Source organism: Gekko japonicus, unplaced genomic scaffold (genome assembly GCF_001447785.1).
Source record: "Gekko japonicus isolate JY-2015 unplaced genomic scaffold, Gekko_japonicus_V1.1 scaffold55, whole genome shotgun sequence".
Lineage (NCBI taxonomy): Eukaryota > Metazoa > Chordata > Lepidosauria > Squamata > Gekkonidae > Gekko > Gekko japonicus.
Window position 1 is genome coordinate 2,340,587 of NW_015160837.1, and position 27,994 is coordinate 2,368,580.

The 27,994-nt window shown below is 46.0% G+C and overlaps 1 protein-coding gene across 1 annotated transcript in view; it reads left to right on the top strand.

Annotated features, from left to right (window-relative positions):
- The window catches only part of ARAP2 (ArfGAP with RhoGAP domain, ankyrin repeat and PH domain 2), a 179,161-nt gene extending 151,380 nt beyond the window's left edge, over positions 1 to 27,781 (top strand). The window contains exons 27-32 of the mRNA XM_015418194.1: positions 6,491 to 6,630; positions 12,906 to 12,988; positions 16,443 to 16,478; positions 17,510 to 17,573; positions 22,832 to 22,966; positions 26,756 to 27,781. Coding sequence (XP_015273680.1) covers positions 6,491 to 6,630; positions 12,906 to 12,988; positions 16,443 to 16,478; positions 17,510 to 17,573; positions 22,832 to 22,966; positions 26,756 to 27,085 — 788 coding nt within the window. The 3' untranslated portion in view covers positions 27,086 to 27,781. The remainder of the gene's footprint in view (positions 1 to 6,490; positions 6,631 to 12,905; positions 12,989 to 16,442; positions 16,479 to 17,509; positions 17,574 to 22,831; positions 22,967 to 26,755) is intronic.
- Positions 27,782 to 27,994: the final 213 nt, after the last annotated feature.

Genomic DNA, 27,994 nt, shown 5'->3' on the forward strand with positions numbered 1-27,994 from the left:
CACCCACAAAAGACCCTCTTGAATTTATAAGAAAGGAAAAAGTAGAAGAAGAAGAAGAAGAAGAAGAGAGGAGGAGGAGGAGGAGGAGGAGGAGGAGGAGGGATTTATACCCTGCCCTTCACTCAGAGTCTCTGAGCAGCTTACAGTCTCCTTTCCCTTCTCCTCCCCACAACAGACACCCTGTGAGGTAGGTGGGGCTGAGAGAGCTCTTGACAGAAACTGCTCTTTCAAGAACAGCTGTGCCAGAACTATGGCTTGCCCAAAGTCATCCAGCAGGTGCAAGTGGAGGAGTGGGGAATCAAACCCGGTTCTCCCAGATTAGAGTCCGCACGCTTAATCGCTACATCAAACTGGGCACTAAGAAACTTAGCGGTACGTACCATATGGGGGATCGTTTCTGTATACAGTCTTGGAGGTTGTAACCCAACAGTTGGCTTGCTGTCCTATCCCAATTTTCTGTCTTTCTTTACTCCAATACTGAGTAACCATTCTTAAGCGTGGGCTTTGAAAACAAAATTTCAGAATGTACAATACCATTCGAGAAGAAGAATCGTGCCCTGAACTGGATAGCCCAGACCTCGGAAGCTGAGCAGGGTCAGCTCTGGCAAGTACTTGGATGAGAGACCTCCTTGGAATGCCAGCAGTTAGGAGGCGGGGGCAGGCTTTATTCAGCCACCTCTCTAAATATCCTCCAGGCCCCCAGTAGGGGTCAGTCACCAGAGGTCGCCATGACTCCCAGGTGCACACACACTCTCACACACATATGCACATATAAAGATATAAAAGAAGAAGAAGAAGAATCACACAGGGCTTTGTCCATATCTTATCTAAATCAAAATCCACAATCCCAGTCAGAACCAACCAAAAAGCAGGATGAAAATATAAAAAAGCGAAACGTCAACTTAACTTTGGCCTGATCAGGTCTGTACTCTTGGTTCGGGGTGGGGATAGACCTTTTTGGGGTGGCAAATGTTTAAACACTGAAGCCACAGAAACCTTCCCCTCCTTCCTCTGCTTGGTAATGGATCAGAGCAGCCGGGACGTTGGAAACATGTTTTGTGTGGGTGTGCTCACTGATAGATTTGGGGGCATTTAGTTATTCCATTCCCTTTGCCTCTGTCTGAGTAAATGCTTTTTAAATCAATCACAATGGACCCCTCCCGGTTCCAGCATTATTGCTCTGTCTGTTACCACCGATACACCGTAAAACGGGGATCTAAAAAGGAAATAATGAAAGTAAATCAAATGTGATTTCACTGTCAATTTGTTACATGGAGAACCGGCGTCGTTTCAGAGGCACTTAAACTGTTGAAAGCAAACTGTGCTCAGCTTTGTGTGGTGTGAGTGCAGGCAGAGAGAGCAGTGTGCGGCTATAATGGCACAGGCACATGTTTTATTTCTCTATAATGCCTATAACAAAATGGGGGAGAGCCGGGACAGAAGTGGACAGATGAGGATTTGCGCCAGGGCAGAAAGTCTTGGTTTATGGATGGTGATGGAAGAACTTGGGAGGAACCTTCAGAACCCATTGCTTACTGACTGTTCAGGCCCCGAACATTTAGGACGAACCGATCCATCGGACCATCAAGATACTGACGTCAGCAGTTTTATTCACAAGTGGCTTGTCCCCCTTTCCTTGCTTGAAGCATTAGCGGCTGCAGATGTATTAGCCTGCCTGCAGTTGCTTCATAGACTATTCTGGGGCTGTGTTTCGAGGTGCCGATTTTGTTTTATAAGCTGGCAGAGACTAGGAAATCGAAACAATCCAGGAGCAAACTAAGCCCCTGGGATGCCGCTGAGGCTGATCGACTCTAATCCAACCAACGGTGACAACACTGGGTTTCAGCTCACTGGCAGATAGTGGCAGTGTGGGAGGAAGCAGTGGGTGAGCCGGGATTGATCATTGACACCACTGAATGGGTCCAGGGCAAGCGCCCCTTGCTGTTCAGACAGAGCATGTGAGGTTAACTTGCTTTGCTCCCGGCTGCTAGTAGTCGTCCACGGCAGCCAGCCCACAGGGGATTTGCCTGGAAAATTCAAGTTCAAGGTTTTGCTCTTGACCTTCAAGGCCTGCCTGTAGCAGTGAGGGACCTACATACCTTCAGAACTGCCTCTCTCAGTATGCCCCTGGAAGAGTTTTATGCTCAGGGAATCAGAACCTCCTGGTGGTCCCTGACCTGAGAGAGATCTGGCTGTCCTCAGAGAGGGCCTTTTCGGCCCTGGCCCCCACCTGGTAGAACTCTGTGCCAGAAAACGTCCATGCCCTGCAGGAATTACTACCTTTTCGCAGGGCCTGTAAGGCAGAGATGTTCCGCCAGGCATTTGGTTGAGGACAGCAACGGGACAGTATGGCATTTGGCACTTTCATATACTCTTCCCATCCCTCATAATGCCCCCCCCCGGAGGCTAGGGAGCTGAATTTCCCCCTGCCATCTTGGACTGCATACTGTTTTATTTATTGATCTGTTTTGAGGTAGTTTTCATGTTGGTTTTACTTTAAATTGTTTACTGCATGCTATTAGCCTGCCTGCAGAGCCAGTTTGGTGGAGTGGTTAAGTGCGCGGACTCTAATCTGGGAGAACCGGGTTTGATTTCCCCACTCCTCCACTTGCACCTGACTGGATGACCTTGGGCAAGCCATAGTTCTGATAAGAGCTGTTCTTGAAAAAGAGCCATTTCTGTCAGAGCTCTCTCAGCCCCACCCACCTCACAGGGTGTCTGTTGTGGGGAGGGGAAGGGAAAGGAGTTTGTAAGCCGCTCTGAGACTCCAAGTGAAGGGCGGGGTATAAATCCAATCTCCTCCTCCTCCTCCTCCTCCTCCTCCTACTTTCTTCTTCTTTCTTCTTCTTTCTTCTTCTTTCTTCTTTTCTGTCGTAAGCCACCCTGAGCCCTACTTGTAGGGAAGGGCGGCCTAGTAAATCTAATGTATTAAAAAAATGAATGGCCAACAAGCCCCTCGTTATAAGGTTTAATTTGCTTGGGTTAAGTAATACCTCCCCCTGGATAGCCCAGGCTAGCTCAGTCTTGTCAGATCTCGGAAGCTAAGCAGGATCAGCCCTGGTCAATATTTGGATGGGAGACCTCCTTGAAATACCAGCTGTGGGAAGTGGGGGCAGGCAATGGCAAGCCCCCTCTTGTTGTGAGAACCCCATGGGGTTTCCATAGGTCGGCTGTGACGTGATGGCAAAAAATAAGTATACCTAAGAGAATCTGCCTTTGTCCCTGTTCCTGTTCTGTAGTTACAGAGTGTATTGCCTGTAGAGGGGGGTCTTCACGGCTGGTTCCACACTTCCCATATTCCCCCCTCCTTAAACGCTGGCCATGCCCAAGCCTGGTACCAGCCCAAACAGGTGGCGCCGTGGTTGTGACTCCTGCATCCCCTATGCTTGCAGGTGAAAAGAAAATGAGGAGCTGAGATTGTCATTCCAAACACCTTACCCACAGCTGATGGTCTTCTGCTTCGGTGGTTGTCCTTCCGCCAAGAGTAGTTAGCCAAACAGTCACCGCCAACCAATTGAACCGTTTCCACTGGAGCCCACCCAAGAGGAGAAAAACACCCCCAGGGAAGGTGGGAAATGTTCCTGCCCAAAGGCTAATCAAGGCTACACTCAAAGGAGAAAAAGACCCGTCCTTGTCTTTCTAAAGAAGGCAAAGCCAGATTCAGTCAACTGCTTTGCCCAGTGGATAAGTACCTGCCTGCCCCGACAAACAGGGGGAGCTGAATAATAGGCATTTGTAGCTTCCTGTTCACTTTCCATGTTTCTCTTTTTATAAATCTCATGTGTTCTGAACCCAAATCCTTGAGAACATGAAACTTCAGCTGAGGAAGTCCACAATGGTCCAAAGGAAGGGTCAATCCACCCACCACATCTGTAGGGACAGAGGGACCCCTTTTGCTGCAACTTGTTCATAAGATCACTGGAGGACATTTTACAAGCCCGGGTAAAGAATAAGCTAAGATTAAGCCATGATGTCTGCATTCAGACATTAACTAACTGTAGTTAATATACCAACTTAGGGTTGCCAAGTCCTTACCTCAAGAAGAGCGGGGGAGTCCAGCGCTGGTCCAGGAGTTCCCCCGCACCTGCGCGCCGCGATTACATCACCTGGAAATGACGTAATCGCATCGGGCATGTTGGGGGCGCCCCCAATGTGCCCGACGTGATCACGTTGGCGACATGCTCATGCCGGGGACGTCGCACGCTTTGGGGGTGGGGTTCCCCCCCGGGGCCTGATCCGCCGACGGCGGGTAATGGGCCTCTCGGGCAGGGGTTTCCCCACCCCCTGGTGGGACTTACCAAGTCTATACCAACTACAGATCCCAATTTAATGGGCCTCTCAGGCAGGGGTTTCCCCACCCCCCGGTGGGACTTGGCAAGCCTATACCAACTGCAGACCCCAATTTAATGGATCCTAATTCACCATACTTAGAGGAGTGGCCTGAATTCAGACAATTACACCAAACCACAGTTAGTTGAATTAACCCTGGTTTTGTGCAAACTTAGAACTGAGCCTGTGCATGAGCTGGTTTTGACACAACCCAGTGTTTAAGCATGATTCCTTAAGCAGGGTTCAGATTCCAAATGTATTGTGAATTTGAGATTGGGTTTGCCAGTCCTCTTCCCAGAACGGCCCACGTGTAGCCATACCCACAACAAACACTTGTCACCTTGTAAGCAGAGATGTCGGAGGGTAGGAAAACTTCCTTAACCATGGCTTTCTTGATCCTTCACTGCAGTTCCACATCCTGAGATAGAATAGTAAGGAAACAGCACTGGCATGTGCCATCTTTGGTTTAAATTGGCAATTCAAATGTAACACTTGTGTGTGTGTGTGTGTGTATTAAGTGCCATCATTTCTCTTCAAACCGAAGGCAACCCAATGAATGAATGGCCTCCAAAATGTCCTGTTGTTAACAGCCTTGCTCAGGCCTTGCAAACTGTGGAAGCTGTGGCTTCCTTTGTATGTATGTATGTATGTATGTATGTATGTATGTATGTATGTATGTATGTATGTATTTATTCGATTTATACCCCTCCCTCCCCACCGAAGCAGGCTGAGGGTGGCAGAGTCCGTCCATCTCATGTTGGGTCTTCCTCTTTTCCTGCTGCCTTCAGCTTTTCCCAGCTGGGAGAACCGGGTTTGATTCCCCACTCCTCCACTTGCACCTGCTGGATGACCTTGGGCAAGCCGTAGTTCTGATAAGAGCTGTTCTTGAAAAAGAGCAGTTCCTGTCAAGAGCTCTCTCAGCCCCACCTACCTCACAGGGTGTCTGTTGTGGGGAGGGGAAGGGAAAGGAGTTTGTAAGCCGCTCTGAGACACCTTTGGGTAGTGAAGGGCGGGGTATGAATCCAATCTCTTCTTCTGCTTCATTATTATTATCTTTTCCAGCGACGAAAGTACGATGGCTTCAGTTTAGCCATTTTAGCTTCAAGGGAGAGTTTGGGCTTGATTTGATCCAGAACCCACTTATTTGTCTTTCTGGCAGTCCACGGCATGCATAAAACTCACCTCCAACATCATATTTCAGAGGAATCTACTTTCTTGATAACATGAAACTTTGGTGTAGTGGTTAGGAATGCGGACTCTAATCTGGGAGAACCAGGTTTGATTGCCCACTCCTCCTCTTGCAACTGCTGGTGTGACCTTGGGTCAGTCATAAGTTCTTTCAAAGCTGTTCTCTCAAGGGCAGTTCTCGAGAGAGCTCTCTCAGCCCCACCTACCTCACAGGCAGTGTTCCCTCTAAGCTGAGTTAGTGTGAGCTAGCTCTCAGTTTTTTTAGCTTCCCACTCACATATTTTTGTCTTAGCTCGGGAAGGATGGCTCCAGAGCAAACTGGTTTATGCAGCCAAATGGCTCGCTCACAACTTTTATGCCAGTAGCTCACAAAGTACAATTTTTGCTCACAAGACTCCACAGCTTAGAGGTAACATTGCAGGGTGTGTGTTGTGGGGAGGGGAAGGGAAAGAAGATTGTAAGCCACTCTGAGACTCCTACGGGTACTGAAGGCGGGGTATAAATCCAGTCTCCTCTTCCTCCTCGTCCTCCTCCTCTTTCTTCCTGTCATCCTTTTCTCATTGCCCAGTTTTTACACCCATACATAGTAATAGGTAATAGTATGGCATGAATTAACTTGATCTTGGTCGCCAGTGACACAGCCTTACGCTTACGGATGTTTTCTCGCTCCTTCATAGCTGTCCTTCCCAGTCTCAGTCTCCTTATGATTTCTTGGTTGTGGTCTCCCTTTTGGTTGATACATATACCAGGTAACCGTGGTTAAAGAAAGCAAATCCTGGCATAGTGCCCTGTCTTCACATGAACACAGAGCTGAAAATAAATGGAAGTGGTCATATTATTCTTATTTTGGTTGCGCAGATTAGTGAGTGCTAAGGATATATAAAATTCAGGAGACGGTATGGCATTATTATTTTGTTTTTTAAATTAAAAAAAAACCCTCTTGAACCGATTGCTCTTTCTCTCATCTTGACAGAAAAGAATGCAGAAGGCTGCGTTAAAGCCGGTTATCTGAAATACAAAGAAGAACCATCCAAATTACTTTCTGGAAATAAGTTTCAAGAGCGCTACTTTGTTTTGCGGGAAGGAAATCTTTTCCTTTACAAGGATACAAAGGTACCAGTGCCTATTTCAAGGCCTTTTGAAATCATGGCCAATTATGCTTTAAGCTTCTTCCCTTTAACATAGGAAAACAAGGAGGGTTTGACAAGTGACAGAGAAAAAATTTTTTGTACTGTTTGCCTGTGCGTTTGCGAGTAAGTAAACAATTGGGTTTATGGCAGTCGCTGTGTTAAAGTGAAGGTTTTAAAAAATGGATTTATGCAGCTTTGTTCAGCGGTGTCTTTTAATGTAGCACTTAATTCAAACATACGCGATGAGTGGAATACAGACTGTGTTGCCAACACTTTTTAATAAGCGTTCTCACTTACGTGTGGGATTTGAATGGAGCCTGTTTGTTTAAGCACAGAGTGGTGGTTTAATTCCTTACCTCACTGCATACAGCACCATCAGTGAGTCTCGCCAAACTAAAGCACAAGACAGAGAAGGATCCAATCTGAGAGGGTCACAATGAGACAATCCAGACACAAAGCAGTTGCCGTAGAAAAGGGGGATGCGTCCCATGTGAAAAACGCTGCAAGACAATGCAGTTGATCAAACAGTTAAGAGAGTTATAGAGTGGGAGTAGTCCAGACAGGATTCAGAGCACTGCGAGAAGGATTGAAGGGGCTGCGCGAGTAGCCCCATGGCACAATAGTGTTGGTGATTGAGTGTCAAGCACAGCAGAAAGGAAGGAAGACTAAGCTGAATTCAGCGGGGTCCATCTGTAAAAGTCAATGGGGAACCGAGGCAAATTAACCCGCGAGTCGATCTGCTAGTCGAGAGGTGCATTTTCCAAGACAGCTTAACCGACTTGATTATCACTGCTGTACAAAGACTTGTCCCACCCCCAGTGTCCCCCATCACATGTTTTTTTTCTAATAAGAGGGATGGTTTTTTTTACAACATTTACAAAAGCCTTACCTTCTAGGAATTTTAGGAATTTTTCACCCCAGTGAATGGATCTCAAGTTCAGGCTCAAGCAGATGCTATGGGTTGGGTACCATGGATCTTTGGCGGTTAACATCGGTGCTTTCCGTAAGTGCAAGGCACCTTTCTTTGATACAGGATGTTCTTCTGCTAGCGGAAGAGCCACTTGCATCAGACAAAGGTGTCTGGCATCGAACGAAGGTGAAACCGTTGGGACCCAACCCATGGACAGAAACAAATGTAATCCTGGTTCATACATTCCTTGGGAAGGGCTGTCAACAAGAGCATCAGCTGAAGCTTCATCACATCAAATGTCAACTGCACATGCTGCTTCACAATCAAAGCATGGGTCAAAGAGGGCTTCCATGCACAAGGTGTTCATCGAGGAGGTGCTTGTGCTGGTCTTCCACCATGAAAAGTGAGCTTCAGAGATATCCAAGGAATATATTAAATGAGGGTCCAGCGTGGGAATACTCCCATCTCAAATTCAAGGTTGTTTGAATTCAGGTGGAATCAGCTGAGATGAGCTCTTAGGCTTTGGTTGGAGACCGAAACACTGTTCTGTTGATTGGACAAGAGCGGACTCCTTTATGACCTGAGCAATGCAGAGGGTTCTTGTTCCTTACCTACCACTTTCTCATCTTTATACATTCTGTGCCTGTAGGGGAGTGCAGTTGGGTATTGCTGCTCTGATATTTGGAGTATCAGGTTGGGTCAGCAATATCTGATACTGCAACTTTCTTCATGACACAAGTCCTGAATCAGACATTGGGTTCTTCCACATTCTCATTTTTGTCACTTCTGCTTCCCTATTGCTTTGGTGTGTGTGTGTGTGTACCCGCCCCCTTATGCATTTTGCTCCCTTTAGGGGTTGATTCAATATTGCGTCACTGTATGTCTGGCATGCCTTCCCGCAGATTTAAACTGCAGGTTTTTATGCCAGACATACAGCAATGTAATATTGACTCAACCACTAGAGGGAGCAAAACATGTGCAGAAAGAATGAAGCAATTGGTACAAACAAGTGATGAAAATGAGAATTCAGAAGAGCCGATTATCACTCCTGGTAATGACAGATTCAAGAATCCTCCTGGGGGGCAGGAGCGGCTACAAGGGAGGGAGTGCTTTACATCTGTTTGCCAGGACCTGGGTCCCTTTACATTTAAAAAGGCTGTTGTTGTTTTTTTCTATGGGAAGACCTGGCCTCCAGAACAAGGAGGCCCGGTTGATACCCATATAACATATTGGCCTTTTAAAATCTAAAGGTACCTAGAGGTGAACAAACACCTGGTGGAGGGTAGACCCAGCCTGTGGAGGACAGACCTACTAACCATTATTTCCCATCGGTGATAGAAAAGGCCTTGGGAGGCTTCGGTCTACTCCAGAGCTCACATAGAGGCCTGCCCACTGTACCTCCGGTGTTGGGCTGCGGCAGGTTCTGATGCAGATGGTAGTACCTTAAAGGCGCAGAGAGGCCTGAAACCAGTGGGGCCAGCACTGTGCTAGTCCCTGTGCTTGTTTGGAGGAGCCTTTTCCTATGGGCAGTAGATCTGCTGTCTGCATGTCGGATATCTGGGCCACCAGCTGTTTGTTGGTGTCTGGGTCCCTTTAGACAGTAAAGGGCCATTGCCATCTCTGGAAGTAGATGGCCTCCCAGCGCTAGATGCCAGGTCTTTCCACAGAAAATAGTGGCCTTTTAAAATCTAAAGAGAGGAGCTGCGGTGGCTCAAGAGGTTAAGACGCTGAACTGCAGGCTGTGGATGGTCGGTAGTTCAGCAGTTCGAGATCCGAGTATGCCGCATGACGGAGTGAGCTCCCGTCTCTAGTTCCAGCTCCTGCCAACCTAGCAGTTCGAAAGCAAGACATTGCAAGTAGATAAATAGGTACCCCTTCGGTGGGAAGGTAACAGCGTTCCGTGCACCTTGGTGTTTAGTCGTGCCGGCCACATGACCACGGAAACATCTTCGGGCAGCGCTGGCTCTTCGGCTTGGAAACGGAGATGAGCACCGCAACCCTAGAGTTGGATTCGACTGGCTTTCGAGCAAGGGAACCTTTGCCTTTACCTTTAAAATCTAAAGGGGGCCATGTGCTGACAAACAGATCTCCTTCCCTTCCTTTTAATTCTGCATGGATGGGGGGAGCAGATTGTTGTTTTGGTTACACATTGGGGGTTATGGTTTCCGTATTTCTGGAACAATGACAGTACTTCTGATAGTTCATGGTAACAATAAGCATGCCCCCCCCCCGACTTCCCAAAACAGAATTAAAACACTAATTTCTTAAGTGCGCTCCCCTACTGAAGAGAACACTGGATTCTAATCTGGAGCTCTCATGGGCTCAGTTTCCATATGGCGATTATATAAGACAAACAATAATAGTTAAAATAAAGCTCTGTAATGCTGAAACTATTTTGATTAGCAGTCTTTCAACAAAACGTCTTGAATATATGGGCCTTCTGTAAAGGCTGAAGTATCTTGTATCAGTTTGAATCTTCCGGGGGGGGGGGCGGGGGGTTAGTCCTTTTTAAGTGCTCCAGCAAAGCATGTGTTAATATTATAACTGTTAATTGCATTTTTCATTAAAATCTTAAACTATGTCCCTTAATTGGCATCACCTCTGGGTGTAAAAAATGATGTCTAATTATTTAGTAGTAAAACCTAACGCCGGTCCATTTGCCAAGTATAAATTGGCACCTTTAAAACTTGTGCACATGGAACTGTGCCCATGAATGAAGCCTTAATTAGTGCTTTGGCAAGTGTTTATCTCTGGATTCGTTTCCTAGGTTGCTTTTTGAATTTTGCATCAAGTTGTTACCATTCATAAGTTTCCCCACTCCCCTGATGTTTCACCTTTTTATAGTGGTATATGTGTATGCACTAGAAGAAGGATTAGAAAAAGTGTTTTCTGAGTGGTTAAAGAATTAAAACTCTCAAAACAACCAAAGACTAAAGTTGCCCTTTTAAAAATACCTGAATCACTTGGAATTCTCACATCGGTTGCTTTAAGAATGGAGCTATGTTTTACAAAGAAGTTAGAGCTGCCATTGAAAAACCCAACATTGAAGTCCCTCCCTGTATGCTGTAATGCCTAGCTGAACTTGCCTGTGTTCAGAAGTCATTGTTTTGTGCTTTATCTCCCTGTTGTTGCACCAGCATCACTGTCCGGCTGATTTCGCACAAGGAGCTGCACCGACGTCACGCCTCCCTTTGCCCCGTTTCCATTGGCCAATTTCCCACTCGAAGCCATGTGGCCGTATTTTGACCCACAGCTTCCCCCGATTTCCCCCGCGGTTTCCTAATCCTCAAAAAACAGGATCACGAAACCGCGGGGAAAATTGGGTGAAGCCGCGGGTCAAAATGCGGCCGTGCGGCTTCGAGTGGGAAATTGACCAATGGAAACGGGGCAAAAGGGAGGCGTGATGACGGTGCAGCTCCTTGTGCGAAATCAGCCTCAGATACTGGCAGAAGCAGAGAAGAACACATCGTGATAAGAGCAGGACAGTATGTAAGTTGAACTCAACAGGGAATTGTTGCTTTACATGGTAGCCGATGGGTTGGAACCTGCTAAGGATTTCCGTAGATGGAAAGGGTTCCCATTTGTGGACCATGGCTTCCTCATCGTCCCTTCCCTGCTGGTGCTCTAAATGTCCTCTGAAATGGCTCCTGGGTAGACAAGGGACCCCTAGCAGCATGAGGAGGGAGTCGGAGGCCTGCCACAGAAGTGAGGATCAGCAGAAATCTCCTGCTTCCATCCACGGAAATCCTTTGTGGCGCTACACCTTAAGTCTGTGTGGACTTCACAGTGCCACGTTTCCAGTCACTTCTCGTGCTTCCCTTCCCTTTCTTATTTGGGTCTACTCCCTCCCCACCCTCTGCAATGCATTGCTTGTTTCAGACTCGGCAGACACAAGCCATCCAAAGCCGATGATGTCGGGATGGATATTACACTTAGTTCCTTTCGCACAGGATTACATTAATTGCCCCAAAATGCTATATTATGTTCCTAAGTTATCACTTTGAAACTCGTTCGCTTGTGCATACCAAGATTAATAAGCACATTTCTTTTGCACGAACGGGTGCTTTTATTACTGCGGCGGAATTGAGTTAGGAATCATTTTTTTGGAAGTCTCGTAAGGCAAATTAGCCACAATATACCGAGGAAACTGAGAACACGGAAGGGAGCGGACTGGGCCTAAAAGGATGTGATATGTGGAATTCTGGACTGAAGCATCTTTCATTCCGGGGCACGCTCAAGAAACGGCATTGAGTGGGCGAGGAAGTTGAGCCTGCCACCAAGTAGGGCCTTAGATTCTCAGTGGATCTGTCTCATCTTTGCAAAGGACAATAGGTTGTGCAAAAACGGTACAGATCTGTAGTGCAATCCGAAACAGAGTTACGCCTATGGGCTTAGAACGGTGTAACTTTGCTTAGGGCTGTACTGTTAATCTGCCACATCCTTGGAGAAACAGATCAGTGAGGACAAACTATTTCCTTACAGTGTAGGCGTTTGCCTTAGAGAGAAGTGCTGGTTTTTTAGTGATGCATACAAACCAACCATCTTCAGTTTTCTTCCTCCTACAGATTGTCTGGTTTCTCTCCCACCTGCCTTGTTTTAAAAAAACACAACATTTTACTTTCCAGCAATTTCAATTCTGATTTCGCCATCTGTCCTCTTTTTGCCTGGGCAGCCAGCCCCCTTGTTTGTTTGTTTACTTTTTTAAAAAAGCAAAACTCATTCATCTTTATTCCGTTTAGCATTCACACAGTGCCTGATTTGTAAAAACGCACAATCAATTCTTAAAGGTTGTCAACCCAGATTGGAGAGGGAGGTAAGGGGGTGACAACACAATTCCCAGCCAGTCAGTCCTGTGCAGGAGAATAAATATGCCTGACAGAAAGGGAGTGGATGCACTTTTCAAAATCATAAGTCATGGGTGTTTTACTGTACCTTTTGCACACACCCTATATTTTGTATGACCTTTAAAAGGAACTTCCAAGATTGCAGTGCTTATATTTTGCGGCTCTGCACTTCTCGATTCTTGCCAACTCCCATTTTTCCACTCACCTTTAATCACTATTCTTCAAAAGGTAAGCCTGTCTATAATTGCCTTTGTACCCTTTTTCAATAGTAACCAGTTGTAAGCAAAGAATAAAAGTAGCTGTGTTTCAGCCTTCGGTCCGAATTGGGTCCCCGGAACAAAGAGTTGCTGTTGCTTGCTAACGGGATTTTAAATGAAAGCCACCTTTACTAAAACGGACATCCGAAAAAGGAACAAAGATGGTGTTTCTCAACAGTATTTTTGTTTGCCTGCAATTTCCCCACCCACCCCTTCGTCTAAACTTAGTAATTCCTGCACTTCACAGAGCGTGAAGCCGGAGAAGGTGCTGCCAGTTAAATCGCTGAAGCTTTATCTTGGAGTGAAGAAGAAAATGAAGCCACCAACAAAGTAAGAAGAGCGGGAGAGCGTTTCTCTTTCTTTGCTGCCAGAAGTGTTGGTGTTCCTACGAGAACACGAACGTAGAACTCTTAGCAGCTGCAGGAATCAGGAAACTAATCCGTGCCCCTCCGGCAGGCCACATTAGAATGCCTCCCCCTAGTTTTAGTTCTGTTGCCAAGAGAGAGTCTCCTCCAGTGCTTGTGTGTTGTTGCATCTAGCCTAAATTCTGGTGATGAGCAGATTCGCAGGGTGGAGTACAGTAAAATGCCCATTTGTTATTTGTGGTGTAAAGCGCTGGCATCAACATTTCCTTCTCCACGGCTGCTGATGACTTTGGCTGAATGCGACTGGAATACTGTACCAACAGCAGTTGATGTCTTGCAGGCCTCAGTGTTCCTCTTCACATTGGCATTTTCAGTTTTGGGACTCACCATAGTTAGTGTTTCTTTATCACCACCAGCACTTCCATTAACCACAGTGAGCCTCAAAGCACAGTTGGAAATAATGGGTTTGAAGTAAGTTTGCAAACTGTATTTTGGGCTCACCATAGTTCATGAAATGCCGGTGCCAGCAGCACTGAGACAGAAAGGAAGGATAGCGTGCCCTGACAGGGCCTAGGGTTGCCAGCCTACAGGTGGGTCAAGGAACGAATAAATATACACTGCAAGAAACCTTTGTAAATTAAACTTCTGTAAATTTCTGTGTTCTGTTTATAACTCTCATTCTATAAAGTGCATAACTCTCATTCTATAAAGTGCATTGTGTATTATTATAACATCCTAATCAGGTATATATATTCAGTACATTCAGTATAACAATAACAATAACACTCAGTTCATATATAACAATAACACTCAGTCCATATGAACTGAGTGTTATTGTTATACTGAATGTACTGAATATATATACCTGATTAAAGGTAACGGTAAAGGTTCCCTTGCTCGAAAGCCAGTCGAATCCAGGGTTGCGGTGCTCATCTCCATTTCAAAGCCGAAGAGCCAGCGCTGTCCGAAGACGTTTCCGTGGTCATGTGGCCGGCATGACTAAACACCAAGGCGCATGGAACGCTGTTACCTTCCCACCAAAGTGGTACCTATTTATCTACTTGCAATTTCTTGCTTTCAAACTGCTAGGTTGGCAGGAGCTGGAACTAGAGACGGGAGCTCACTCTGTCATGCAGCAACTCGGGTCTCGAACTGCTAAACTACTGACCTTCCATGGCCTGCAGTTCAGTGTCTTAACCACTTGAGCCACTGCAGCTCCTATACCTGATTAGGATGTTATAATAATACACAATGCACTTTATAGAATGAGAGTTATAAACAGAACACATTAATTTACAAAAGTTTCTTGCAGTGTATATTTATTCATTACTTGACTTTCCTAACACTGCAGCTCGGGTTGCTAAACCTACGGGTGGGGCCTGGAAATCTCCCACTAGTGCATTTGATCTCCAGAAGATAGAGATCAGTCCCCCTGGAGAAAATGGCTGCTTTGGAGGGGGTGGACTCTATGGCCTTGTACCCTGATGAGGCCCCTCCCCTCCCCAAACCCCGCCCTCCCCAGGCTCCACCCCCAAAATCTCCAGGAATTTTGCAACGCAGAGCTGGCAACCCTAACTGGGCCTTTTCTTGGAATATTATTTCTGGTTGAAATAGTCTTTGTGAAATAGTCTTAGAGTCTTTGTACTCTAAGTTATGCCAGTGCTCAAAGTAGGTGTGGGTTGCTACCCCCTTTCATTTTTCAGTGGGTAAAAACCACTCTGAGATTAAACGTTATACCTAGGGTTGTCAGATCCCCCGGTGGGGGCAGGGGTCCCCCGCCACCAGCACTCCCTCCCCCCATGGATCAGCTGGCCGGTGGGGTATCTTTACCTCAAAAAGACAGAGGCCCAGGCTACATTTCAGAAATATGCCTATGTCACTTCCAACATGACCTGGAAGCGATGTCATCATGTTGGGGACTTCGGGGCAATGTTCTGGGATTTGGGCAAAAACTCTATGGTAGAAGGCAAATTTACCATAGAGTTTTTTGCCCAAATACCAGAACGTCACCTGGCATTGCTGAGTGATGATGTCACTTCCAGGTCATGTTGGAACTGATGTAAGAATGTTGCTGCAATGTCGGCTGGGCCTCCCTCCTGCTCCCAGTAAGTATTTCCCCCATCCCCTGCTGGTTGCCAGGAGGGACCTGCCAACCCTAGCTATACCAATATTGGAAAAAAGACACAAAATATTTCGTGGGAAATAAAGCTGAGCTAGGAGCTTCAGCTTTTAGAGGAAGATGAAGCTTTCCACAGGGCAAGCTAGATTGAAATAGCTTGGTTCCTATTCTGTCTAGGCTTGCCTGGGCCAGAGATGTTAATGGAACAAAGCTTGGGAAACACAAGCACTGAAAAGGCAGGCAGGAAGAGAGACTGTTTCCTCTTCCTCTAATAACTGAAGGTCCCAAAGGCCCATGTCTACAAGGGCCTGTCTCTCCCAGCTTCACAAACAGCTCTAGTTCAGGGAAGGCTAGAAGGTTGGAGCTTGTGCAGAATAGCTGCAAACGTTTTGAAGGAATGTCACACTTAGCGTTAAGCCACGTTCATTAATATTTTTGTCTTAATTTCTAATGACTCTGTTCTCAGCGATGACTGATAACTGATTTCAGCTCGTGGATTACCCAATCTAAGCTTGTTGGCAAATAGCATTCACGCTGCATTTGCATGCCTAAAAATTGCCAATGAGGTGCAGACTAAACGGAGTCTGGCTTCATCTGAGATGAAACCTTCCTGCCTCCCTTTCTTTCTCCAACTTAGAGCACTGGCTGTAATTTTGTTGCATGGTACCGTTATGCTGTTTTACCTTAGTGGTCGTAGCACGTATGAAGGGGGCTAGGTTGAAAGCGAGACATTGTCAAAAGTCCTCTAATGAGCTAGCCAGCCCAGATCTGACAACCAGCACGAACTTTGGGGGGATGGGAACATACAAATAAGTGTCATTCCATTGGGGGGGGGGGGGGGCAGTTTGCTAAAGTATGGCACCAAAGCCATGACATCACTTCTGAGTGATGCTTATTTTCCCCCCATTCTCCCCCCTCCCACTGCTCTACGGTGGTGTGGTGGTGGGTGCGGGGAACTGGGACTTCCGGGCAGAAGGTCTCCCACCATAGCAGGAGACCTGTCATCCCTATCCCCTAATAATGCATTGGGGTCCTTACTGCTGCATTTCTAAAATACAAGCCAATCACGGGGTGGGGAATAAAAATTAAATGGCATTCTATTTAATCTTAACCATTTTCTTTATGACTATCTTAAATATGCTATTATGATGAGTCAGGGAGCACAGACATTACGAATAACAATGTAATAAATATGGCTTTATGGCTAGCATGTGAATCCCGGAGCATATTCCTTTCTTATGTTTTAGTTTATGCACAATAAGCACGGTTGGTGTACTTTTTCTTTTTTCTTTTTTTGCAGTTGGGGTCTCACGCTGTGTTCTGAAAAGCACCACTGGTATGTGATCAGTACCAACCTGATTCCCTTCCCCCTTTCTTATATCATGAAATCTCTGGCTTGCTTTCCATTAAGGGAGGCTCTGTTATAGCAAGTGCTTAATGTTCCTGAGCTGATGACAGCAGTTTAGGAACATTATCATATGCATGAACCCATGGGTTGGTTTTGCAAACTGATTGGTATGTCCAGTTGGAACCTGTGCCTGTCCCATGGATTATTATTTGAATTCTGTCCTTACATGGTGCTCCCAGCAAACTATTTGCTGAACTTCAGAGATGCAGCCGTGCTTCCAGTCCACCTGATCAACTGCACTGCACCAGTTCCTGTGTGTCCTGTTTGCCCCCAAGAATCTAAAGGAGTAAAACCTCATTTGCATGCACTTAACCATACTGAATTCTGTCTAATGTGCATGCGAAGTATGATAGTGTTTATATGCTGCTCACGGCATACATATATCTATATGCTACTGTGTGTACGGGACTCACAGCAGCTCCCAGTCTAAAACAACAGTGTACCGAGTCAAAATCCAAACACATCAGGACACCCATTACAGACACTGCTATTACTGCAAACCTCCAACTAGCAATCCATCTCTTCTTGATGTCACTCATGCCGCAAAAGCTTATTTCAACACTTACACAACAAATGTCTAGAGCAGCAACACTATATTCCTCCCCCCCCAACACCTACTGATAACAAAATTGGAAAACCTATTCAGTCTGCGAGCCAAGATGGCAGCAGTCTCTCCCTTCCCAGTCCCAGTCGGCAGGTCTTGATGCCATATCTAAGATGGGATTGGAGTTGGTGCTCTACAGAAGGAGTTATGAGCTGTCTACCTGCAGGCCAAGTAATATGTCCAGATAAAATCTCCATCTCTTCCACCTCCATTATTGCTATTACCTTATTATAATTGTTTGTCATCTGCGAAACAGTTACAGCACTGATACACTAACTTCAACTGGATTGGCACCGCATATGTAGAATTCAATGTGGCCACTGGACCTGAATTAATTTTAATATGTTTCTCATAGGTATTTATGTTGTGATGGACAGGATTGTCAGCTGGAATGGTTGAGCAGCCTTTTTATTGCACAGGTACTATTGTTTTCTGTTATTCATAATGAAGAAGCCAGGGGTTCTTGAATATGGATGCATGCTGTCATGTATCTAGCTATATATTTTTGTGTGACTACACACACACACACACTCACTCATTAAAACAAGAATTTTACCCGTTCAGAATACAAGTTGCAACCTACCATGGACATCTTTCGAAATAAAATCTCAGCTGTCACGCACTTAGGTGTCAATCGAATTCTCCAAAATATCCATAATTCGGTTTTGCAATATTTCCCATTTTATGTCGGTTGTTTTCCTCCCAGTTTAGACCCTTACTGAGCTTCATGGAGGCCCTCTTTTTCTTTGACACCGATGGTACTTGAGTGTTTGTTTATTTATTTGTGTGATTTCTACCCCGCCGTTTCCCGCCGAAGCGGGCTCAGGGCGGTTCACAACATAAAATCATACAATAAGATACATCATGTAACAGATTATCTCTAAAAGTCTAAAATTACACCGATTTAAAATTAATAGGTGAAGTAACAATCTTTGGGTGAGGTAGCAATCCTTGGGTCTTCTCCGGAGTTTAATAGATAAGTCTGCTCGGTGATGATTAAGCCAACAACTCAGATAATTTAGGGAGTTTGAGCAGATTTTGAACAGGAGGGGCAATTATGTTGGACGTCTGCTGCCTCAACTGCCTGTAAGGTGGAATATGTCCACCTTACAGGCCCTGTCTAGGCCCTGTCTAGTTGATCACTCCTGTAGCTTATGAATCGGTGTTTTGGTGATATGGCTTTCTTTGAACTTGACCTTTGAACTTGGTCATGAATGTGAAATAAACTCAGGGCAATCCCATTAGTTGGGGGGAGTAAACTTCCTGAATCACCTTAAAATCTTTGTGAATTTGCAAGCACTGGATCCTGGATGCGCTAACGGGTCAAGAGTCTTCTCAGAACTGGTCCCATTTGTCTTCTCCAAAGAGAAGCAACAGTTCTAGTTACTATGGAAACCTCCATCAATCGTATACAGGCATGGAGACCTCTCAGGGGAATGAGCCTAAGTAGTGTCATACTGAAGAGGTTCATGGACTATGGATAACAGATGCATAAAAGTCACACTCATATGTATCTTAGCAACTCTGTTCTACTCCTGTTGACATAAGAGCCTCAAGAAATAATCTGCTGAAACTTCTAGAGGCAAAGATGTGAAGTAATGGCTCAGCAATCACACACCAACTACTGAAATGCAGCCTGATGGAAGCAATTCATACCTTCGGGGGAGTTTAATTTAGTGGTAAAATGCGTTTTTCCTTATCCTCCTTCAGTATCCTTCCAAATACCCTTGTTTTTCGTGTCAGTCCTCCCATTCCTGATGGTGCTGCTTTCCCAGCCAGTGAAAGAGGTCTTTTTGTGTGTGTGTGTGGTCACTCCGCTGTTTTTACAAGCTAATATCTTCACAAATTAGCAATTAATGGCTGAAGTAATGAGAAACATCTGACTCGTTCCCAAGAAGAAAAGCTGGTTTTGCTATAATTTGAGAACGAGTAATAATGCACTGTGGCGAAAACGCCTCTGCTTGTGTTCTGATAGACTGTTGTATAACCTCAGCTTAAATCTGTGTCCCGGAAGAATTTGATGTTGGTCTGAAATGTATTTTTCACCCGCATTGTGGAATGAGGGGAACTTCTGTTGTAGGAGTCTGTGAAAACGGACCGTTCAGCGTCTCATTCCCATAATGGTCATTATCAGAATTACAACGCACTCTTCCTGTACAGATGCCTCCATCTCAGGAGGATCGGCTTAATAGCCAGTATTGTTTGGCTGAGCAGATTGACTCGAGCCCAGATGTTAGCAGTCACTCTGAATTAATATTCAGCCTTTTCTTTAATACTACCAACATCTGTGCATTAATTGATAGTGCATTTCAGCTAATAGGCAAAGAGAACTTACGACTTTCCCTTTCATTACACATGAAATATCATTAGCTACTCAACTGCCTTAGTAATGGGGGGGGGACTTAGTAGTATGGCTGAAGTGTCATCTGATAAAGTCTTCTATTACACCTTCTCTACTGGTGGCTCAAGTGGTTAAGACGCTGAACTGCAGGCTGTGGAAGGTCGGTAGTTCAGCAGTTCGAGACCTGGGTGCCGCATGACTGAGTGAGCTCCTGTCTCTAGTTCCAGCTCCTGCCAACCTAGCAGTTCGAAAGCAAGAAATTGCAAGTAGATAAATAGGGACCACTTCAGTGGGAAGGTAACAGCGTTCCGTGCGCCTTGGTGTTTAGTCATGCTGGCCACATGACCACGGAAACATCTTCGGACAGCGCTGGCTCTTCGGCTTTGAAACGGAGATGAGCACCGCAACCCTAAAGTCGGATTCGACTGGCTTTTGAGCAAGGGAACCTTTACCTTTACTGGTGGTTCACTTCAAGCCAGGCTTCAAAGTTATCTTTCCCCCATCCCTGCCTTCAGGTTTGATGTACTATGACTTTGTTGTTGTTGTTCAGTCGCACAGTCGAGTCCGACTCTTCGCGACCCCATGGACCAGATCACGCCAGGCCTTCCGGTCTTCCGCAGTCCTCTGAAGTTTGCTCAACTTCAGTACTATGCTCAATTTCAGTACTATGACTACTGTTGTTTAATCTATTTATTTATTTACTTACTTATTTATTAAATTTGTATCCCGCCCTCCCCGCCATGGCAGGCTCAGGGCCGCTTACAGAATATATATAAATATATATATGAAAACAGCGGAATATGTTAAAACACAGAAGTAAATTAAAATCACAGCATATAAAATCATAAATCCTCAGAACATAAATGTTAATAAGAGATGGTGGCGTCCTCTCAACATTGGAATGGCTGCCTACCTTCATAGCCAGAAAGAGTCCAAGAGGTCTGAGTCCAAGCCAATGGGGTATTTCATTCTTCTCTCTTGTAGACCCCCCCATAGCTTTTTCCCCTGTTGCAAGACGGTTTACAGTCTCTGTGGAACTGCAGCTTCTTCCACATCCCTCGTGGTGATTCTTTCTCTCTGTGGAAAGGAGGCATCCCAGAATGGATAGTTCCTACCATCTGTTCTCAGAGACAGGACTTGATGCCTCTCTAGAGACAGGATCACCTCTTAGTTCCAGTCTTACCTTCTTCTGAGAGGGCAACAGCTTTGGTAACCCTGGCCCCTGCCAAACGGGGGGGGGGGGGGAGAGCGCGGGCAAAGTGCGGCTTTTGAAAGCCGCACCAAAAGAGACACGCGGTGGCGGGATCACAGAGATCCCGTGAACCGCCGCGAAGTTGCTCCCCGGCGCGATCAGATGCCGGGGAGAAAGCCACGGAAGGTAGCGCGAGGTCGCCAGCTGCGCATGTGTGCACATGCGCAGTTTGGCTGGGAGCCTCGATTGCTCTGGAAGACGGGCGCTCCAGCGATCCGACGGCTGCGCTTGCTGCGGCGTTTCCGGTAAGTCCTGCTCTGTAGGTGGGGTTTTTTACAGTGGATTTTCGGCCTGAAGGGCCGGCTGGGGACGGGTGCGCGCCGCTTCCCAAATGTTGTGGTTTGATCGCGCCCGTTTGCTGCAGCCCCGATCTGTCCCTCTTCCAGCCTTAAACCTCCCATGTGACCGGGACCTCTGTAGCTCAAATCCATCATGCCTTGTGGCCTACCTGTCTTTCCCTTCCCTAATGCTGAGAGAGAGAGAGAGAGAGAAGAGGTTTTACCCTTAAAGGAGACCCTAGCTTTAAAAGGAACACTGAGGTGCCCACCCATCTCCAGAGAAGCCTGATTGGGTTCCTTCATCCAAGAGCTTTTCAAGGGTCTCTTTCTTTCCAGGAAAGCGGCAGGCCTGGTAGCAGCCTGAGAGCCCAAACACTGAGATCTCCATAATCCTTCTATCCAACAAGATGGGTAGCCGAGTTAGTCCATCCGTAGCAGTAGAAAAGAGCATGAGTCCAGTATCACCTTAAAGACCTACAGAATTTGTGGCAGGGGATGCACTTTTGTGAGTCACAGATCACGTCTTTCCACTTGCCACTTCTTGCCACGAATTTTGTCAGTCTTTAAGGAGCTCCCGGACTCTTGCTCTTTCCTTCAATCCATGTGTAAGATGGGTCAATATCATGTTATTCATTCCATATTACAGGGGGGATGCTACCGTACATCCAAAGCAGGCCCACAGTAAAATGGTCGCCTATATCTGGAGAGGTTGCTTAAGAATCATAGAATCATAGAATGTTAGAGTTGGAAGGGACCTTGCAGGTCATCTAGTCCAACCCCCTGCACTCTGCAGGAGCATAGCCGAAAGATAGCCCTACATACCTATAACATACCCGAAAGATGGTCGTCCAGCCTCCGCTTGAAAACATCCAGCGAAGGAGCATCCACCACCTCCCAAGGCCGACTGTTCCACTGTTCAACGTTTAGTCATAGGCCCAGTGTTGATTAGCTCTTAAAACAGGGCTGCATGATTATGCATTTAAAGCACACAAAAGTGATAGGATTTCTTCATCTAGAGCAGTGGCCCTCAACCTTTTTGAGCCTGCAGACACCTTTGGAATTTTGACACAGCATTGGTGGGCGCAGCAACAAAGCTGTTGCCCCAGAGGGAGGAGCCAGCCATAAAATGGCTGCTGCAACTTACCTTCAGTCACACAGTGAAGATCCTTAACACAATGGCAGCAGCTGTTGCCAAAATAACATTGCTAAAAATCTGCACAGCCAATCAAATCTCCAGAAACCTTCCTGGGCAAAAGCCTCCCTTGCCCCACCCACTTCCTCAAAACTCTTGTTAGGCACTATGCTGGGGGACCCCTGATCTAGAGGTACAGCTGACATCTGCAGCCAGTGTGTACAGTTCTGAAATACTCTGTTTTTGCTTGAAGCTGCAGTTGAGTTCTCTCTGATCTGTCTCAGTTGCTTTTCTAAATCATACACTGAATTTCCACAAGACGGCAGAGTAGTATGCATTTAGCATATTACCAGGCTCGTAGCTACAATGGGGCACCTCGGGGCTAGCCCCCCCCCTTGCTGGCAAGGCCCCCTGACTTCTCATCCAGTCCAGGGCATCACTGCCTTCTTCCCTGGATTAATTTGATTAGTTGGTGCCCCCTAAGAAATTTAAAAGTCCCCCTTAAAAATCCTGGTTACGGGCCTGCATAGTACTCGTTTCAGACTTGAAAGCTGGACTGTGTTTAGTGTTCTTCATCTTGCCATGTAATTATATAGCTTTAATTTTATATGTGCATTTTGTGATAATACAATCTCTCTGACATGCAATATGAAAAAAAAAATCTCTCTCTACAGCATAGTAATATCTGGCCCCCTGATGGGAAAATAAGAAAGCGGTCGACGAGGAATAATCCCAGAATTGGTGGCTTGTCCTTAATACCTATCCAGCACGAGAGGAGTCCTCCCGAAACTAAAGCCAGTGATTTGGAGGTAAGTTAGTGGCTCAGTTTGGTGGTCACTATTTGTGTTACTAATTTTTTTGGGGGGGTGTTGGATCAGTTGATATCTAAATGTTAAACCAGTTGATACTTTAATGTAGACTGGTGTAGGAAAATGACTATCTCCTTCTATCGGTATTAGAGAGGGAAACCAGCCCTGACCTGGATAGCCCAGGCAAGCCAGATCTCATCACATCTCAGAAGCTAAGCAGGGCTGACTCTGGCAAGTACTTGGATGGGAGACCTCCTTGGAATACCAGAGGTGGGAGGCGGGGTCAGTCACCAGAGGTTGCCCTGACTTCCAGGTACACACACACACGCAATTTTAAAAAAATAATATTAGAGAGGGAAACTGTTAGGGCTTTCAGGTAAAAAATAGAGATAATAAATTCAGCAGAACACTTGTATTAGCTTTTTAAAAAGAAACTTAACTTCACTAATGAGAGAAGGGTCACTGGGAAATACTGCAAACAAAACAAAGGATTAACATCCTCTCCGACTTCACTGATCTACATCTTTGACTCTCTAAAGTCTAAACCACACATGCTAGCCCCAGGCAGAGTTGGAGACAAAGAGCAATAAACTTCCTAAGCCTCCACCCCCCTGGGGCATCTTCTGATCTATTGATTACCCAATTGGAGAAACCCAAACCTAACTAATTATGCATTTTAACACCTTGTTCTGGTAGCAATGCGTGCATGGTCTGCTATTGGGTCTCCCTCTAAACAGCTAGGATATCAGCATGCATTAAAAAAACATGTAAATTCTTCCGTGACTTCAGGGAGAGAACTTGCAAACTCCAGCAGAAACCAACATTACAACCAAGGGAGAACATTTAAATTTGAGTCCAGTAGAGTTTGGGGAACAGCGTTCCGTGCGCCTTGGTGTTTAGCCATGCCGGCCACATGACCACGGAAACGTCTTCGGACAGCGCTGGCTCTTCGGCTTTGAAACGGAGATGAGCACCGCAACCCTAGAGTCGGACTCGACTGGCTTTCGAGCAAGGGAACCTTTACCTTTACCTTTAGAGCTTGGGGAGGGGTTGGGGACAAGATTTTCAGGGAGTGTAGGTGATTCTGCATCTAGCATTCGCTCCACATTTTCTCAACTGGGAGGAGAAAGTGCAGCTCAAAACCACATTCAGATACCTCGTAGTAATGCCGTACTGACTGCAACGTCACCATAAAATGGTCATAAATCTGTGCAGAAGGCACCATGAAACCCGATGATCAAAGAAAGTGAAAATGGCATGCAGTGTGGTGGGAACCATAAAATGTAATTTATTTATTTGTTTGTTTGTTCAATTCATACCCCACCCTCCCCGCCGAGGCAGGCTCAGGGCAGCTTACATAAAAGTAAATGCATAAATAACAGTTAAATTTCCCATCAAATGATCTAAAGACAGTCCAGTTATGAAACAATTCAATATCGTAAAGTGCTAGCGGTGTCTATTTAATTGCTTAACAATGGTGGTACCCTATGGATGCATTTGGAACATCCAACTAGGTGTTCAGCTCATGGATCTTTCCCTGATATAATCGGCACAGGCACAGGCTGTGGATGGCAAAACCGAGGGCCAGGGCTCTATAGGTTTCGGTTGTTGTTGGTAGTGGTAGCGGTGGTGGCTCCTGTTGTGTCCGCTGACCGGCACTAGGGCCAGCGATTACCCCAGAGCTTGACTCTGGGAGAACAATAGGGACTAGGCTCCTAGTCCCTCCACTGGGGGAGCCAATGGGAACCGTGGCGGGAGATTTAAACCCACCAACGGAAACCAGGGGTGTGTCCCAGGGGTGCATATAGTTGGCCAGCCGGCCATTAGTCCCTGTTCTTGTTGTGTACCAATAAAGCGTGCTATGCACTATGCCAGTCTTTGTCTGTCATCCATGCGGCAAACCCACTACACAATAGCTCCTTCGTCGGAGGCCTGGTGGAAGAGCTCCATCTTACAGGCCCTGCAGAACTGTAAGAAGTCCCGTGGGGGGTCATCAAAGAAAGCGACAGCAGCCTGCAACGCAGTGGGGAATTTCTGTTCCAACGTGGGTTTGGTCAAACAGCGGAGGGAAAAGCCAATGCAGAATCGCCCTCTGTCTGAAGAAGGGAGCTTAAACTCTTGATAGCTTATCCCCTGAAACTATTGCTGGTCTCTATTTATTCTGTATGCTATATGCTCATTTTTGGAATGATAAAATGTTTTAAATGTTTGTTAGATCTTTGGTTTGGTTGCTTGGTTGCTCCTAAATCCACTTGGGGATTTTCTTTGTCACTTTTTTAAGTAAAAGTCTTATTCTGGGGGGAGGCACCCATTAGAATTACATGAAAGTCATTGTACTTTGGAAACTTTAATAGAGCCATCAAAGAATTCACATTTGTTCTCTGCCATATCTCTACTCATTCCCCAAAGGACACAGCTGTTTTTGAAATGTATATCCTGAAATTGCAGTAAATAGGTCTAGTGGTAGATTAAACCTCATCTGGAGCTTAAGAGCCATATATTGCTGTTATAATATTGTTCAACTTGAAGGGGAAAAATGGGCTGGAACCATAGCAACAGAGCCCTACTCATCTTCTGGCAGACATTCCAGGTCTAATGGGATTTGTCTCTCCAACATACATGTCTTCCAAGATGAATCTTGAGTCCCACAGGAGTGCAATTGTGTCTAGATGGGGGTGGGGGAAATGTTATAGCTTTATATGGGGACACAACAGATGGGCTTGTCTATGTAGATCCGATTCGTATTTTGGTGTGTCGGTATGGTAATACAGAAGAAACTTTCCATACATTATGAACGATTATTATGATAACAATATAAACTTCTGTTGACTTTTAGAAGTCTTCCTTCTCTTGCTCTCATTTATAGAATAGAATCATAGAATCATTCAGAGTTGGAAGGGGCCATACAGGCCATCTAGTGCAACCCCCTGCTCAATGCAGGATCAGCCTAGAGAGCATCCCTGACCAGTGTTTGTCCAGCCGCTGCTTAAAGACTGGCCGTGAGGAGGAGCTCACCTCCTCCCTAGGCAGCTGATTCCACTGTTGCACAACTCTGACTGTCAAAAAGGTTTTCCTAATATCCAGCCGGTACCTCCCTGCCCTTCATTTAAACCCATTCTTGCGAGTCCTCTCCTCTGCTGCCAACAGGAACAGCTCCCTGCCCTCCTCTAAGTGGCAGCCCTTCAGATACTTAAAGAGAGCAATCCTGTCGCCCCTCAACCTCTTCTTCTCTAGACTGAACATTCCCAAGTCTCTGAAGTCTAATCTAGCTGTTCTTTCTCTTTGTGTAACTAGTCATCTTGTGCCTTTCCCTTATAGAAGCCCAAAGTTAAATCTTGCATTCTCTAAGTATCCCGATCGTCCCTTATTGTTCAAATACTGTTGGAGTTCTTTACTTCCTGATGTCCCTTGGGTTTCTCCTTTACTGTGTTTTAAACTGGTTGAAAACTAATCTGTATCCATGCAGGCAGAGCTGATGGACTCTTTTATTTTGGAACATCCACCTTATTGGTGGGGGAAGGCGAGAAGACTCCCCTAGCTCTGTTTAAGGGGAGGGACCAGGGAACACAGTGGACAGAGTTTTCTCAGGGCCTCCTTACCGACATGGTAATTTGAACTCTGGAAGAAATCCTTGCCTGTGGGAGAGATTCAGATCAAACATGGAACCCTTAGATGTAATACGCCCATAGAATGGTTATTTATGTTCGTTTTAAAACCCATGAGTGATAGTTTCAAAGCTGTATTTTGTCTGACATTTAATTAATTTATTTTTTGCTCATCTTTAATCAGAATTCAAAAGTGGAACCCGGAGGTGAGTTAGCAGAAGACAAGAAGGGTTTGAAACAAAAGGCGTCACTGGTCGCACAATGCCTGGAGCGCAACGAGGACAAAGCTCGGAGCCGCGAGAGGAAATACCGAAGCCTGATCTTTTTAGAGGACGCAGGTGAAAACGTGGTGGACTGGCCCCAAAACCCCGCCAAGGAATCTCCATCTCCAAAGAGAAGCGAGAACAGAGCCAGTCAGATGCCTCTGGAATCTGCTAAGCAGTTTCCGGCAGATGTTATCCAAGAACTCAGCACCATCCTGCAGAAGCACAAATCCGTCCACAGAGAAACTTAGCCGCAGTCCTTCAGGCCTGGTTGTCCAAAGAAATGATATATATATATATTTGCCCAGTGTACAGTGTAAAGTCTGTCCAATGTATTTATATGTGAATTTTCATGGAAAACGGACGGTGGATGCTGCCAACTGCTGGGCCCTCCATGTGTTTACGTAAATGTGGTGGCGATGCTTGCAGGTTGCCCCCCTGCCACTTCTTGTTGATGCTTGTCTGATAGCCGATTTCTTGAACCTGGGAAGAGTTCTGAATACTAACCTGCTTGGGGTTGCCCACTTGACCGTCAACTATGGTACATGCTAGTATTTCCGTGGTTAACCGTCACAGTCACATTGGCCATGAGAACTGTGGAAAATGTTTAGGCTCTGGGAAGTCAGAAGAACACGTTGGCAGTGCAAGGAAGCCGGCCAATCCAGAAAACTTAGGTGAAGGCTTAATATCTTTTGTTCATGCACTGCTCGCGTCACAGCCATCCAGGATCACACCAAGCTCTGGGCAAGACCATAGTCCAGCATAGTGTAGACTTGAAACTAGAGCATATTTGACGGAGGCTCTTTACGTCACCATCACAATGGTAGTCTCCCGAGTCATTGTATGTATGACAGGATTAAATCAAAATGATCTGGTCTATGCCTGCGGCAGAATGAGATGGCAAAAGCTTGAGGTTGTAGAATAAATGGGAAACTACCAGGCCGGGGGTGTGTGTGTGTGTGTGTGTGTGAATGTTGTTTGGTGAGCCAGTTTGGTGTACTGGTTAAGAGAGCGGACTCTAATCTGGGAGAGCAAGGTTTGATTCCCCACTCCTCCACTTGCAGCTGCTGGCGTCACCTTGGGTCAGTCATAAGTTCTGTCAGAGCTGTTCTCTCAAGGGCAGTTCTCAAGAGAGCTCTCTCAGCCCCACCTACCTCACA